The 15,000-nt window shown below is 44.1% G+C and overlaps 1 protein-coding gene across 1 annotated transcript in view; it reads left to right on the top strand.

The window, feature by feature from the left end:
* LOC133644883 (rod cGMP-specific 3',5'-cyclic phosphodiesterase subunit alpha-like) overlaps positions 1 to 15,000 on the top strand; it is a 100,990-nt gene that overhangs the window by 75,147 nt on the left and 10,843 nt on the right. The window contains exons 6-8 of the mRNA XM_062039635.1: positions 5,038 to 5,190; positions 8,762 to 8,851; positions 12,008 to 12,148. Of these exons, the coding sequence (XP_061895619.1) occupies positions 5,038 to 5,190; positions 8,762 to 8,851; positions 12,008 to 12,148 (384 nt within the window). The remainder of the gene's footprint in view (positions 1 to 5,037; positions 5,191 to 8,761; positions 8,852 to 12,007; positions 12,149 to 15,000) is intronic.

The raw sequence follows: 15,000 nt of genomic DNA, 5'->3' as shown, positions 1-15,000 counted from the left end.
ATAAAATATTAAAAAAACATATTGCACAGTAGATCTTTATCAGAGGTAAGCAAGTAATAAAGTGGTGAGTGTTCAGGTAAGTGCAAAGTTTAGGGCATTAACAGCTCTAGGATAGAAACTGTTTTTCAGTCTATTTGTCCTTGCTTTGATGGTCTTACAGCGCCTCCCTGAGGGCAGGAGTTCAAGCCAGTGCTGACCTGGGTGGGATGAGTCCTTGAGGATGCTGTTTGCTCTCCTGTTGCATCTTTCATATCATACACTATATCGTAACAGTAATCATTTCTTGAAAAAACTTACATCTGGTAATGTCTGTGTCTTATAATGAAGTATTTTAGTAAATAAAACCCCAGAAGACAAATTAAACGGTCAACCCCTCCAGATCCAATCACAGGATTTAAAGAAAAGGAGGGGTGAGCGGAGCCTACGAGAAGCCTCCTCATTGGCTGACGCAGTATTTCGTGAAGCGAAATTGTCAGTAAAGCATGGCTGCCCAACACCCGCCTGGGAAGATGGCAATACCTGCGCTTGCTGTTACATCATGTACTGATAAACACCCCAAAAGAGGAAGAAAAGAAAGAAAATTAAGAAGAGCCAAAACTGGAATAAATATTGGTCTGACGTATTCAAAATGGAGGGCATTACGTGCCAGTCTTGGACTAACTTTGGTTGCGCAAGTCGCTGTTTTCCTTCTACACAGCTCATCTAATGTTCCATTTTTCGTGTGTATCCTCTTGCGTGGTGACGTGAGTTACCGATAGTCTGAAACAAAATACGAACTAGAGAATCTTTCCATGCAACTTCAGACTGTCAACAACCGATGCGTGTACAGCTCTCCTGCGCCATTTTGTGCACTTCCGTAGAGGAGGAGACTAGGACGGACTCCCAACAAGGTGCGCAGAGTGAGGGGTGGGATTTACGGTTTGAGTTCTGCCCGGTGAATCCAAGTACACCAGCTTTGAAGGCAGGCTGCGGTTAACGGTGGCAAATTTCTTTGGCGTGACCAACAAAGCAACTTTTGCTGACACCGCCACAACTTGGGCCCCCTGGCTTTCAACTACCAATCTCCAAAAGCTTGAAAGCGCCCAGTTCAAAGCTGCCAGAGCCATCACTGGTCATCTCCGGTCCACCCCTAAAAATGCATCCTGAAAGAGACCCGTCTAACGCTGCTGGAGGCCCGCTATGAAAGCATGGCAGTTCTGAAGACAGATGACTTGCTCCACCCAGCTGACTCCGACCCACACAGACCGACCGCGACTCTACCTGGCGGTTGGCAAAGAAAGACTGGCGCAGCTCAACTCTCTCGACCATCAAAAACCTCAACCTGCTGCCCCTGCAGTGAGTCGGTGAGATGAGTCTTCCTTGGGAACGCCCGCCCCAGCACCCATCCTTCTGAGGCCCACATTCTCCAGACCAGTGATGGCCAGCGCAGCAGGCTCAGGAGGCTGAGAAACGGGGTCCCACAAGGGTCTGTCCTCTCACCGATGCTCTTCAACATCTACATCTTTGACCTACCGGTGACGACATCTAGAAGGTATGGATACGCGGATGACCTAGCCATCATGCTACACCGGCCCACATGGAAGGCGGTTGAAGAGGGTCTCAATCAGGACATGGACGTCCTGGCTGCCTACCTTCGAAGCTGGCGACTGCAGCTCAGTAAGGGAAAGACTATATCAGCAGCATTCCACCTCTGCAACAGGGAAGCAAGAAGGGAGCTGGAGATCTTAGTCGACAACAAACCCCTGGAATTCCAGCAGGCCCCAAAGTACCTGGGCGTATGCTTGGACAGGACACTGTCCTACAAACAACATTTGGATGAAGTGAGGGCTAAAGTAACAGCAAGGGTCTCACTCATCCGGCGCCTAGCTGGTACAACCTGGGGGGTCTCGGCCAAGGTACTACGTATCTCCACACAAGCCCTCGTATTCTCTGCAGCTGAGTACTGTGCCCCAACCTGGTGTAGAAGCCCACATGCCAAGAAGGTCGATACGGCCATCAACAATGCCCTCCGGATCATAAGTGGCTGCCTGAATCCCACCCCCGTGTTCTACCTGCCAGTCCTAGCAGGGATAGCGCCAGCCGGCCTACGGCGAGAGGCCGCTACCCTCGCCCTGGCAAGGAAAGCCCAGGAACACAGCTGGCACCTCCTCCATGAAACCACCACCATGGCAACACCTCCAAGCAGACTCAAGTCCCGCCACCCATACAATCAGGCCGCACAAGAGATGCTTATTTCCATCCCGGAGGATCTGACAACCAAAGCCTGGCTGGCAGCGGAATGGAAGCAGGAGTGGGAGTCAGCAGGACAGACACGCCTACACTATTACATCCAGGATCCTGGAGGTGGCGTGGAGGGAGAAGATCTACCTCGCCGGCAATGGACCCTCCTGAACCGCCTTCGCACAGGGGTTGGTTGCTTCAAAGCGTCCATGAAGAAGTGGGGCCTAACAGACAGTGCAGCGTGTGAGTGCGGGGAGCCTGAGCAGACTGCCGACCACATCATCACCACCTGTCCCCGGCATAGACCACCTTCAGAGGAGGGCCTCTTCCAAGTGGGACCTGAGACGAGGGAGTGGCTACACGACACGAAGATGGACATATGGAGACGATACACGAAAGAAGAAGAAGAAGACAAGTCGATGCCGCAGACGGTCAACTGGAAAGGGCCAGGTTAACCATCCACTAGGTAGGCGAAAGCGCCCGGCAGATCTACACCAATGGGTCTAGAGTCGGTGGTACCACTGATGGAGGATACTCCAGGGACATGATGTCCTCCACAGTTGGCACACCTTGACGGGAACTCGTAGTAGTTCATCCTCCGTAGAGAAAGCGGCACTCAAAGCTGCTTTAGGTTGGCTGATGAGTTGAGACAACTGGACGTCCGCAACTATCGCCTGTGATTGCAAATCAGTTGTCGAAACTGTCTGCAAACCGTTCCAACATGACCTTGTCATTGTGGCTCAACTCGTCTCAACAAGAAGGTTGCAGATCGTCCGGGTCCCTGGGCACTGTAGTCTTCGTGGCAACGAGATGGCAGATGAAGAGGCCAAATTGGGGTCCCTTTGTCCCCGACCTGCCGAGACCATCCCAGGTCCTTCAACAAAGAAGGCGAAAATACGTCTTTCCTCGCAAACACCCTCGATACCAATCTCTGCAAACTCAAGATCGCCGAAGAGTGCCCTAACAAAGGCGGACCTAACTGATCTCTTAGGATTCTGTAGCGGCCATCATCCTGTCTGCCGCTGACTGCACCTCACAGGTACGTCAGAATCCCATCTCTGCTGGCTCTGTGGGGACCAGATCAAATCCTCTGAGCGTTGGTGGCTCAGATGTCCCTCCTTCAAAGCGTCCAGTTACCCTCACAACGTCAGCACCTCCTTCGCCGAGCGCCTTCGCCTTCCACAGCCAGCTACGGCACATCTGAGGTTCTTCCTCAGGCGCCGATCAGGGTTTTTTGCTGACCCACAACTGGTGGGTCAGCATAAAACCCTGATCGGGACATCTCCACTTTCAAGTTTGCACTAGGGGAATGGAAATGACCCAATATCTTTGTCCTCCATTCTCATCCTCTCAGCCTTCCACGATGTATTTTCATGGCCACCAGGGGGCGACACCACATGACACAATCTTCTTATCACTAATACCTTTGACATTTGGAAGTGTTGGCTCAGTGTCGTCTTAGTTTGAAGGCAGCAGGCCAAGCAAATCCAAGCAAACGACAAATTGATTGTTCACATTCTCCTAACGTGTGGGGGGACAAAAACTGGAGCAGTTCTAAAGTCTCCTGGCTGCAGCGTTAAAGCACCGTGGACGGACTTCCTGGGGGACGCTGAGACGTTCTATTACTGGTGAGTCAGTCAGGTGGAGATTATCTTCTGATGAGGCCCTTCCAGACTCCTCCTTGTCCTAACCGTGACGCTCAGAATAACCGCATCATCGACACTCAAACACCTCTGGCTCAAGCGGGTAATCTGTCCTGAATTAGAGCGATCCCAGATTACAGCCGCAGGTCACACCGGTGGCCATGTTAACTGAGTAAACATATTAAACTACTTCCTTTTTGGGGCCGTGGAGTGACAAAGATTACGTCTTCAAAAGCTGACGGACGCTCTCGTCTAACAAAGGACATTGTCTCCAGAGAAGTCGCAGGTTTTTGGACGAGAGACCGGCCAAGCCGAAATTGGCATTTTGAAGAAAATTAGTACCAGCCTTTTTCTTTTTTTTTTAAACCACAAGAAAACTTCACTTTAGCAGATACAATATAAACACATAAGATGCCGGTATTTAGTATTTAAAAAATACATAATTTGTTAAATTAAAAGTAATTAGCACTGCTCGAGCACCAGCCCGTTTACCTTTCTTGAGAAAAGTTCTCTTTTTAGCTGGAGACGATTTTTAAATTAAAAAAAAAAAATTTAAGATTAAAAATTAGCCTATTTTAAAAAAAATAAAGCGCATGAAAGTATATACTGTAAGCCGCACTCAGTACATTTTAATAGAAAAACATTTTCAATGTATTAGGCGCACCAGATTATAAATGGCATATATATAAACGTTGTGAAATCAGTTATTTACACAGAAATATTTTGTGAATGTTTATTTACATACTTTAATTGCCGTAACACAGCAGTAAAACGGCTGATCAAACAAAACAGAAGTCATCCTTCTTGAGAAAAGTTCTCTTTTTGCTTGAGCCCATTTTGTAATTTAAAAAAATAAATTTAAGAATAAAAATGTGCCTATTTCTTTTTTTTTTTTAAATTAAGCCGCACCCAGTAAATTTAAGAAGAAAAATATTTTCCATGTATTAGCTGTTTATTGACATATAATATTCATGTTTGAATGCATTTTAATGCTAATTAATATTGGCTAAAAATATCTGTTATCGGCCTCTATGACTACTAATAATCGGTATTAGTATCGGCCCTGCAAAAACCATATTGGTCAATCTGCTGATTTGATGAACGGCGTGTAATCACTTAAGTGAAGTTCAGAGTCTGATTGGTCCACCTCATCGTTTTGTCCCCGCCCCTTCAGGATCCTCACTTCAGCAACTTTGTGGACGAGCTGACGGAGTACACCACCAAGAACGTCCTGGCCGTGCCCATCATGAACGGCAAAGACATGGTGGCAGTCATGATGGCCACCAACAAGATGGAGGCGCCGCACTTCACCGCCAAGGACGAAGAGGTAGACCACCGTCCAAACACGCTTACTGTCTTCACCAAGTTATAAACACACCTGATCAACTACAAGGGAAAATAAGTACAAACCCCGTTTCCATATGAGTTGGGAAATGGTGTTAGATGTAAATATAAACGGAATACAATGATTTGCAAATCCTTTTCAAGCCATATTCAGTTGAATATGCTACAAAGACAACATATTTCATGTTCAAACTCATAAACTTTATTTTTTAAATAATTAACTTAGAATTTCATGGCTGCAACACGTGCCAAAGTAGTTGGGAAAGGGCATGTTCACCACTGTGTTACATGGCCTTTCCTTTTAAAGGCCTACTGAAAGCCACTACTAGCGACCACGCAGTCTGATAGTTTATATATCAATGATGACATCTTAACATTGCAACACATGCCAATACGGCCGGGTTAACTTATAAAGTGACATTTTAAAATTCCCGGGAAATATCCGGCTGAAACATCGCGGTATGATGACGTATGCGCGTGACGAAGTCCGAGTAACGGAAGTTATGGTACCCGTAGAATCCTATACAAAAAGCTCTGTTTTCATTTCATAATTCCACAGTATTCTGGACATCTTTTGCAATTTTTTAATGAACAATGAAGGCTGCAAAGAAGACAGTTGTAGGTGGGATCAGTGTATTAGCAGCGGACTACAGCAACACAACCAGGAGGACTTTGTTGGAGCGCTAGCCGCCGACTTCACCTTGACTTCCTACGTCTCCGGGCCGCCAAACGCATCGGGTGAAGTCCTTCGTCCTTCTGCCGATCGCTGGAACGCAGGTGAGCACGGGTGTTGATGAGCAAATGAGGGCTGGCTGGCGTAGGTGGAGAGCTAATGTTTTTAGCATAGCTCTGTGCAGTCCGGTTGCTAAGTTAGCTTCAATGGCGTCGTTAGCACAGCATTGTTAACCTTCGCCAGCCTGGAAAGCATTAACCGTGTATTTACATGTCCACGGTTTAATAGTATTGTTGATTTTCTATCTATACTTCCCGTCAGGGGTTTATTTCTTTTATTTCTATATGCAGTTAAAGCAAGATGCTATCACGTTAGCTCGTAGCTAAAGCATTTCGCCGATGTATTGTCGTGGAGATAAAAGGCACTGAATGTCCATTTGGCGTTCTGGACTCTCATTTTCAAGAGGATATAGTATCCCAGGTGGTTTAAAATACAAATCTGTGATCTACAATAGAAAAAGGAGAGTGTGGAATCCAATGAGCCAGCTTGTACCTAAGTGACGGTCAGAGCGAAAAAAGATACGTCCTGCACTGCCTCTCAAGTCCTTCACTGTAACGTTCCTCATCTACGAATCTTTCATCCTCGCTCAAATTAATGGGGTAATCATCACTTTGTCGGTCCGAATCTCTCTCGCTCCATTGTAAACAACGGGGAATTGTGAGGAATACTAGCTCCTGTGACGTCACGCTACTTCCGCTACAGGCAAGGCTTTTTTTAATCAGCGAGCAAAAGTTGCGAACTTTATCGTCGATTTTCTCTACTAAATCCTTTCAGCAAAAATATGGCAATATCGCGAAATGATCAAGTATGACACATAGAATGGATCTGCTATTCCCGTTTAAATAAAAAAAAATCATTTCAGTAGGCCTTTAACAATACTCAGTAAAGGTTTGGGAACTGAGGAGACACATTTAAATTATTTCCCATTCTTGCTTGATGTACAGCTTAAGTTGTTCTCCCTTCTCATATTTTAGGTGCCACACATTTTCAATGTCTGGACTACAGGCAGGCCAGTCTAGTACCCGCACTCTTTTACTATGAAGCCACGTTGATGTAACACGTGGCTTGGCATTGTCTTGCTGAAATAAGCAGGGGCGTCCATGGTAACGTTGCTTGGATGGCAACATGGGACGGCGTGGCGAAGTTGGTAGAGTGGCCGTGCCAGCAATCGGAGGTTTTGCTGGTTACTGGGGTTCAATCCCCACCTTCTACCATCCTAGTCACGTCCGTTGTGTCCTTGGGCAAGACACTTCACCCTTGCTCCTGATGGCTGCTGGTTAGCGCCTTGCATGGCAGCTCCCTCCATCAGTGTGTGAATGTGTGTGTGAATGTGGAAATAGTGTCAAAGCGCTTTGAGTACCTTGAAGGTAGAAAAGCGCTATACAAGTATAACCCATTTATCATTTATCATAACATATGTTGCTCCAAAAGCTGTATGTACCTTTCAGCAATAATGGTGTGTAAGTTACCCATGTCTTGGCCACTAATACACCCCCATACCATCACACATGCTGCCTTTTACACTTTGCGCCTAGAACAATCCGGATGGTTCTTTTCCTCTTTGACGTCCACAGTTTCCAAAAACAATTTGAAATGTGGACTCGTCAGACCACAGAACACTTTTCCACTTTGTATCAGTCCATCTTAGATGAGCTCAGGCCCAGCCAAGCCGACGGCGTTTCCGGGTGTTGTTGATAAACGGTTTTCACCTTGCATAGGAGAGTTTTAACTTGCACTTACAGATGTAGCGACCAACTGTAGTTACTGACAGTGGGTTTCTGAAGTGTTCCTGAGCCCATGTGGTGATATCCTTTACACACTGATGTTGCTTGTTGATGCAGTACAGCCTGAGGGATGGAAGGTCACGGGCTTAGCTGCTTACGTGCAGTGATTTCTCCACATTCTTTGATGATATTACAGAGCGTAGATGGTGAAATCCCTAAATTCCTTGCAATAGCTGCTTGAGAAAGGTTGTTCTTAAACTGTTCAACAATTTACTCAGGCGTTTGTTGACAAAGTGGTGACCCTCGCCCCATCCAGCATTTCATGGAATCTACTTTTATACCCAATCATGGCACCCACCTGTTCCCAATTAGCCTGCTCACCTGTGGGATGTTCCAAATAAGTGTTTGATGAGCATTCCTCAACTTTATCAGTATTTATTGCCACCTTTCACAACTTCTTTGTCACGTGTTGCTGCCATCAAATTATAAAGTTAAGGATTATTTGCACACAAAAAAAGAAATGTTTATGAGTTTGAACATGAAATATGTTGTCTTTGTAGCATATTCAACTGAATATGGCTTGAACATGGTTTGCAAATCATTGTATTCCGTTTATATTTACATCTAACACCATTTCCCAACTCATATGGAAACAGGGTTTGTACAAAAGCCAAAACCATTGAAGTTGGCACGTTGTGTAAATGGTAAATAAAAACAGAATATGTTGTTGTTTGCTTCAGTTTTAGATGCCGGAATAAGTTTGTTGCGCTGCTGCCTTTTTTTAAACAAACTTTGCAGCGTGCAGCCATTTGTTCCACGCCTGTTGCCACAAAACCAAACCACTCACCACACTTTTCTTTTCTTTGGAACAAACGTCTTGCTCTTGTTTGCGTTCGCATTAGCCATGATGGGCTACGGAAGAGTGAAAACATTGATTTTTGAATAGTCTACAATAAAAAACGTTAATTAATCGATAAAAGCGATCATCAACCCTCTCAAGATATGAAGAATAAATAAATGAAAATAAATTGTCAAACTAAATTTGACTCATTTTTGTGACAAATGACAGTAATACTTCCTCATGAATGTCCCTTCAGACCTTGAACAAGTATCTGAACTTTGCAAACCTGGTCCTGAGAGTGTTCCACCTGAGCTACCTGCACAACTGTGAGACCAGGAAGGGACAGGTGAGTCTTTTTCCATCAACACCTTCAAGTTCTTCCCCTCACACTTTGTGAGGCTTGTGGATGTTCTCATTCATCAGCTAATTCGTCCTATTTTCCGGGCAGTGAACAGATTTCTTTCTTTCTTTAGTTTATTTTGAACGTGGACACACTTACAGTATAATACATCACACAATTTCATGTCATCATGTCCTAAAAGGAGTAGGAAGAAGCAACGTTTATTTAGTCCTACCCCTTTCACACTTCAGAGCTTTTACAAATATATACATTTATTTACTGACTTTTTTACAGTAAAATGACATCCGTGAATGAGTAATACAACAGTTTTGTAATATATCATTAAGTCAGTCATTATTAGCCTACTGAGATGAAGAATATCTTATTTTCAATAAGGTTGAAAGTATTTTTCATAATTCTTCTTCTTTTAAACAGACTGTTCAGTTGTTCTTAGAAGACGGAGCTATATTACAAACAAAACATCAAAAAGTGTAATAAAAGAGCAAATGTAACGGGAAAAAGTTGCAATGTTGACTCTAATAACACAAAGCTGCCCTTCAGGCTGTTTTTTTTCTTTAAACTGTCATTGATCAAAAAATAATAATGAATCAAAATCAATGTTGTTCTGAATTATTGATATATTGAAGGATCCAATTATTTCACATCAAATATTTTACGTAGAAATTTTTGGGGGGGGGGGGGTAAATATTGCTTATTTTGTGTGTTTGCCATAAAAAAAACTACGTTTTCTATGAGTAAAAAGCGCATACAATTTTTTTTTATAAAAAAATAAACAAATTTAAATTAAATAAAATAATAAAACAAAATACAAACATAATGTGTGACTTATTTTTAACACTTTTATGAGTGGGACCCTTTTTGGATCCGAGAGAATTTTAGTGAGACTTTTTTTTAAAACTCTCACAAACATACAAAAATAAAAGTACGCAGGCTCCATCTAGTGGTGTGCCAATTAATTACTTCATTAAATATCAAAGGTTTATAAGCAGAAGTGGTTACAGTCCGGCTACTGTAGGCCTCAGTCAAGAAGACACGAGCAGTCATGTCTGTCACTCAGCACGGGGATGTGTGCAAGTGCTTCTGGGTAGCCATACATAGCGTACATACACGTTGCTTCCGGTTCTCGCTGACAGACGGTTATCCGTGGAAAAGGTCAAACAGCATTTTACAACTAAAGACAAACCAGTGGATTGTCTTTTTTTTACGAAAACATGATGAACTGAATAGTCCGAAAAATATTGTATATTATATTATTTTCAATGAATACTTAGGCCTACTGTGCTGCTGTATTCTAATATTGGTCATTATGGTGGCACCTGCAGAGCAGAGTGTTATCTGAAAAAAAAGTGTAGATAAAGCAGCAGGTTTAAGCATTGATGGGAAAAAAAGACTTTAAAAAAAAAATTCTATAATCAGGACCCGAAAAGTTGAAAAAAAAATATATAGTAAATATGATGGAAAATGTATGTATGCTATTACAAACTGCAGTATTTCTGTTAGATGCACATTCTGACCGGAGAATGACCTTGTCTGCAAGACTCACTTCTCCCTTCTCATTTGAAAGTATCGGCTTCTTCGTTCCAGTAAACACTGCACTATTGTATCCACTGAGTTGCGTCATATGCTCTCTCCCCCCTCCAAACTGAGCCTACTCCCTCCCTCCCACCTGATATTCAGTGTATGAAGAATAACGCATCTCTCTTCCTGTTGCACATTCATTCCATACCTGTATGTGACGTGGGCCTTTGCAAATGCTCCAGCCTTTCACCTGAATCTAAGAAAGACAATTTTGTTTGACTACTTAATAAGAAAATTTCCAATACATAATGCTTTTGAAAATGAAAAATATTAAACTGGCCCCCGCGTGCTTTGATTTTTCAGTGTGCGGCCCTCAGTGGAAATAGTTTGGCCACCAAGTAAATCTAAGAAAGGCAATTTTGTTTGACTATTTGATTAGAAAATGTCCAATACATAATGCTTTTGAAAATGAAAAACATCAAACTCGCTGTAGAGGTTGCCCTCTAGTGGGTTCTTCAGACCACCACACACTTCCCGGAATTCTGGGTATAACACTGTTTTATTTTCATCCAATAGTGCAAAGTCTTTTGCTATTCAGCACAGTGTCTTTTCTGCGTCTCTCAGCAGCACCTCCAACTCCAACTACTCGTCTCATCACGGCTGCTGCTAATAAAGGCGACAGGTGATTAGATAACAAGGCCCACCTGGCCCATCTACGCACCTGTCGCTGTCTTCGAGGCCGGTCCTGAAACACCCCGTTCCGCGGCAGGCCCGCAGGCCACGCCCCCCTCCACACTCGCCCCTGCGTGGTTTGATTTTTCAGTGTGCGGCCCTCAGTGGGAAACGTTTGGCGACCAAGTAAATATAAGAAAGGCAATTTTGTTTGACTACTTGATTAGAAAATTTCCAATACATAATGCTTTTGGAAATGAAAAACATCAAACTGGCCCCCGCGCGCTTTGATTTTTCAGTGTGTGGCCCTCAGTGGAAAACGTTTGGCCACCAAGTAAATCCAAGAAAGACAATTTTGTTTGACTACTTGATTAGAAAATTTCCAATACTTTTGAAAATGAAAAATATCAAACTGGCCCCTGCGTGCTTTGATTTTTCAGTGTGAGGCCCTCAGTGGAAAAAGTTAGGCCACCAAGTAAATCTAAGAAAGGCGATTTTGTTTGACTACTTGATTAGAAAATTTCCAATACTTTTGAAAATGAAAAACATCAAACTGGCCCCCGCGTGCTTTGATTTTTCAGTGTGCGGCTCTCCGTGGAAATAGTTTGGCCACCAAGTAATTCTAAGAAAGACAATTTTGTTTGACTACTTGATTGGAACATTTCCGATACATAATGCTTTTAAAAATGAAAAATATCAAACTGGCCCCCGCGTGCTTTGATTTATCAGTGTGCGGCCCTCAGTGTAAAAAGTTTGGCCACCAAGTAAATTGAAGAAAGACAATTTTGTTTGACTACTTGATTAGAAAATTTCCAATACATAATGCTTTTGAAAATGAAAAAGTGGAAAAAGTTTGGACACCCCTTCTTTGAATAGTTTAGCTCTATTGTGGTGTAAAAAAACAACAGCTACAGTACGTGTCCTGAAAAGAGCGCCGGTGTTTGTGTCCAGGTGCTGCTGTGGTCGGCCAGCAAGGTGTTTGAGGAGCTGACCGACATCGAGAGGCAGTTCCACAAGGCCTTGTACACCGTCAGAGCCTTCCTCAACTGTGACCGCTACTCTGTGGGCCTGCTGGACATGACCAAGACTAAGGTGATCAGCATTAGCGTTAGCATTCACTGCTAAATGATTGAGTGACGTGTCAACACCCCTATGGACGTGCAGAACAGGTTGCGTTCAATAACCATAGTTCACCTTAGCGCTGTCCCGATTTGTCACCTCCTATACCAGGGGTCGGCAACCCATGCGGCTCTTTGACCACTCTGATGCGGCTCAGCTGCGTACTTGCCGACCCTCCCGGTTTTCCCAGGAGACTGCCTCTCCTAGAAATCTCCCAGGGCAAATATTATCCTATTTTCACTCTAATTACTTAATCAAGGGCGTGCCCTAATGGCACTGCATTAATTGTCCTCTATAGCATTTACAAACAGCATGACAGCCCGGCCACATGTTATATGTTGCTTTTACTTGCACACGTAGGCGACAGCAAGGCATACTTGCTCAACAGCCACACAGCTTACACTGGCGGTAGCCGTATAAAACAACTTTAACACTGTTACGTTACAAATATGCGCCACACTGTGAACCCACACCAAAAAAGAATGACAAACACATTTCTTGAGAACATCCGCACCGTAACACAACATAAACACAACACAACAAATACCCAGAATCCCATGCAGCCCTAACTCTTCCGGTCTACATTATGCACCCCCGCTACCACCAAACCCCCCCACACATCAACCCCCCCCCCCTCTCCGTGCGTCGGTTAAGCGGAAGAGTTAGGGCTGCATGGGATTCTGGGTATTTGTTGTGTCGTCGGTTAAGCGGAAGAGTTAGGGCTGCATGGGATTCTGGGTATTTGTTGTGTTGTGTTACAGTGCAGATGTTCTCCAGAAATGTGTTTGTCATTCTTTTTTGGTGTGGGTTGAAAGTGTGGCGCATATTTGTAACGTAACAGTGTTAAAGTTGTTTTTGTACGGCTACCGTCAGTGTGAGCTGTGTGGCTGTTGAACAAGTACGCCTTGCTGGCACTTACGTGAGCAAGCAAAAGCTGCATTCAACATGTGGCCAAGCAGGTACGCTGTTTGGGCAGGCTGTAGAGGGCGCTATAAGCAGTGCCAGCACGTCCTGAAATTTGGTAGTCTCCCGGAAATTTGAGGGGGTTGGCAAGAAAGACGCTATCAAGCGCCACTCAATTAAAAGTGGCGGGCCGCACTAACATTAAATTTCCATATAGAGATGCGTGCCGGTGCGTGTGTCCGAGACCCCTGGTTAATATAGCGCAAAGCAATTTAAGCTTTGTATGCGGTGTTGTTCATTTTAAATTATCAAAAAAATGTTGTGGCTCCCATTGTTTACTTTAATTTGTGAAACTTTCCAAAATGGCTCTTTGAGTGGTAAAGGTTGCCGACCCCTGTCCTATACGGTACCGATATTGCACCCTCGAGTATTGTCCAATACCATATTATGCCGTCACGATATCAGACTTATGCTGTCTTTAAGTTGAAGTAGTTAGTGGTCACAAAAAATTGTGAAGTTAAAGCTCATGACGCTCTAAGTTGAATGATGCGGACACGTTTGTTACTGGATACTTTCCGATACGCTGCTGCCTTGGAGACTTAGTATGTGTAAGTAATATGTAACTATAATTGTTTGATACTTATATGTGGTGCTTTATTTTGTTCACTTATTATTACCTATGCCGTGCTTAGCTGTTGTGTAGCTGCTATCTCATAGGCCTAGCATGTTTACCTTTTCAATGAAATAGAAGAAGAGACCAACCTTTGTGTGTTTGCACATGATGTTGCGCACAAGTAAACACACTGCAGGGCTGCTTGTATCGCACATGATATCACACACAAGTAAACACACTGCTGGGCCGCTTGTATCGCAAATGGTATCACACACAAGTAAACACGCCGCAGGAGTACTTATATCCCACATGATATCACACGCAAGGTAACACTCTGCGGGACCGCTTTCATCGCACATGATATCACACACAAGTAAACATGCTGCTGGGCCACTTGTATCGCAAATGGTATCACACACAAGTAAACACGCCGCAGGAGTACTTATATCCCACATGATATCACACGCAAGGTAACACTCTGCGGGACCGCTTTCATCGCACATGATATCACACACAAGTAAACGCGCTGCTGGGCCGCTTGTATCGCAAATGGTATCACACACAAGTAAACACGCCGCAGGAGTACTTATATCCCACATGATATCACACGCAAGGTAACACTCTGCGGGACCGCTTTCATCGCACATGATATCACACACAAGTAAACATTGTGCAGGACTGCTTGTATCGCACATGATGTCACACACAAGTAAACACGCTGCAGGACTGCTAGTATCGCACATGATATCGCCCACAAGTAAAAACGCTGCGGGGCTGCTTATATCGCACATGATATCACACACAAGTAAACACGCCGTAGGGCTACTTATATCACACGTGATATCACACGCAAGTAAACACGCTGCAGTACCGCTTTTATCGCACATGGTATCACACACAAGTAAACACTCTGCAGTACCGCTTGTATCGCACATGATATCACACACAAGTAAACACGCTGCAGGACTGCTTGTATCGCACATGGTATCACCCACAAGTAAAAACGCCGCAGGGCTACTTATATCACACATGATATCGCACGCAAGGCAACACTCTGTGGGACCGCTTTTATCGCACATGATATCACACACAAGTGAACATTCTGCAGGACTGCTTGTATCGCACATGATATCACACACAAGTAAACACGCTGCAGGACTGCTTGTATCGCACATGATATCACCCACAAGTAAAAACGCTGCAGGGCTGCTTATATCGCACATGATATCACACACAAGTAAACACGCCGCAGGAGTACTTATATCACACATGATATCACACGCAAGGTAACACTCTGCGGGACCGCTTT

The sequence above is a fragment of the Entelurus aequoreus genome, linkage group LG28, assembly GCF_033978785.1.
Source record: "Entelurus aequoreus isolate RoL-2023_Sb linkage group LG28, RoL_Eaeq_v1.1, whole genome shotgun sequence".
NCBI lineage: Eukaryota > Metazoa > Chordata > Actinopteri > Syngnathiformes > Syngnathidae > Entelurus > Entelurus aequoreus.
Note: the sequence above shows the minus strand (reverse complement) of the source record. Positions and strands in the feature narration are given on the sequence as shown.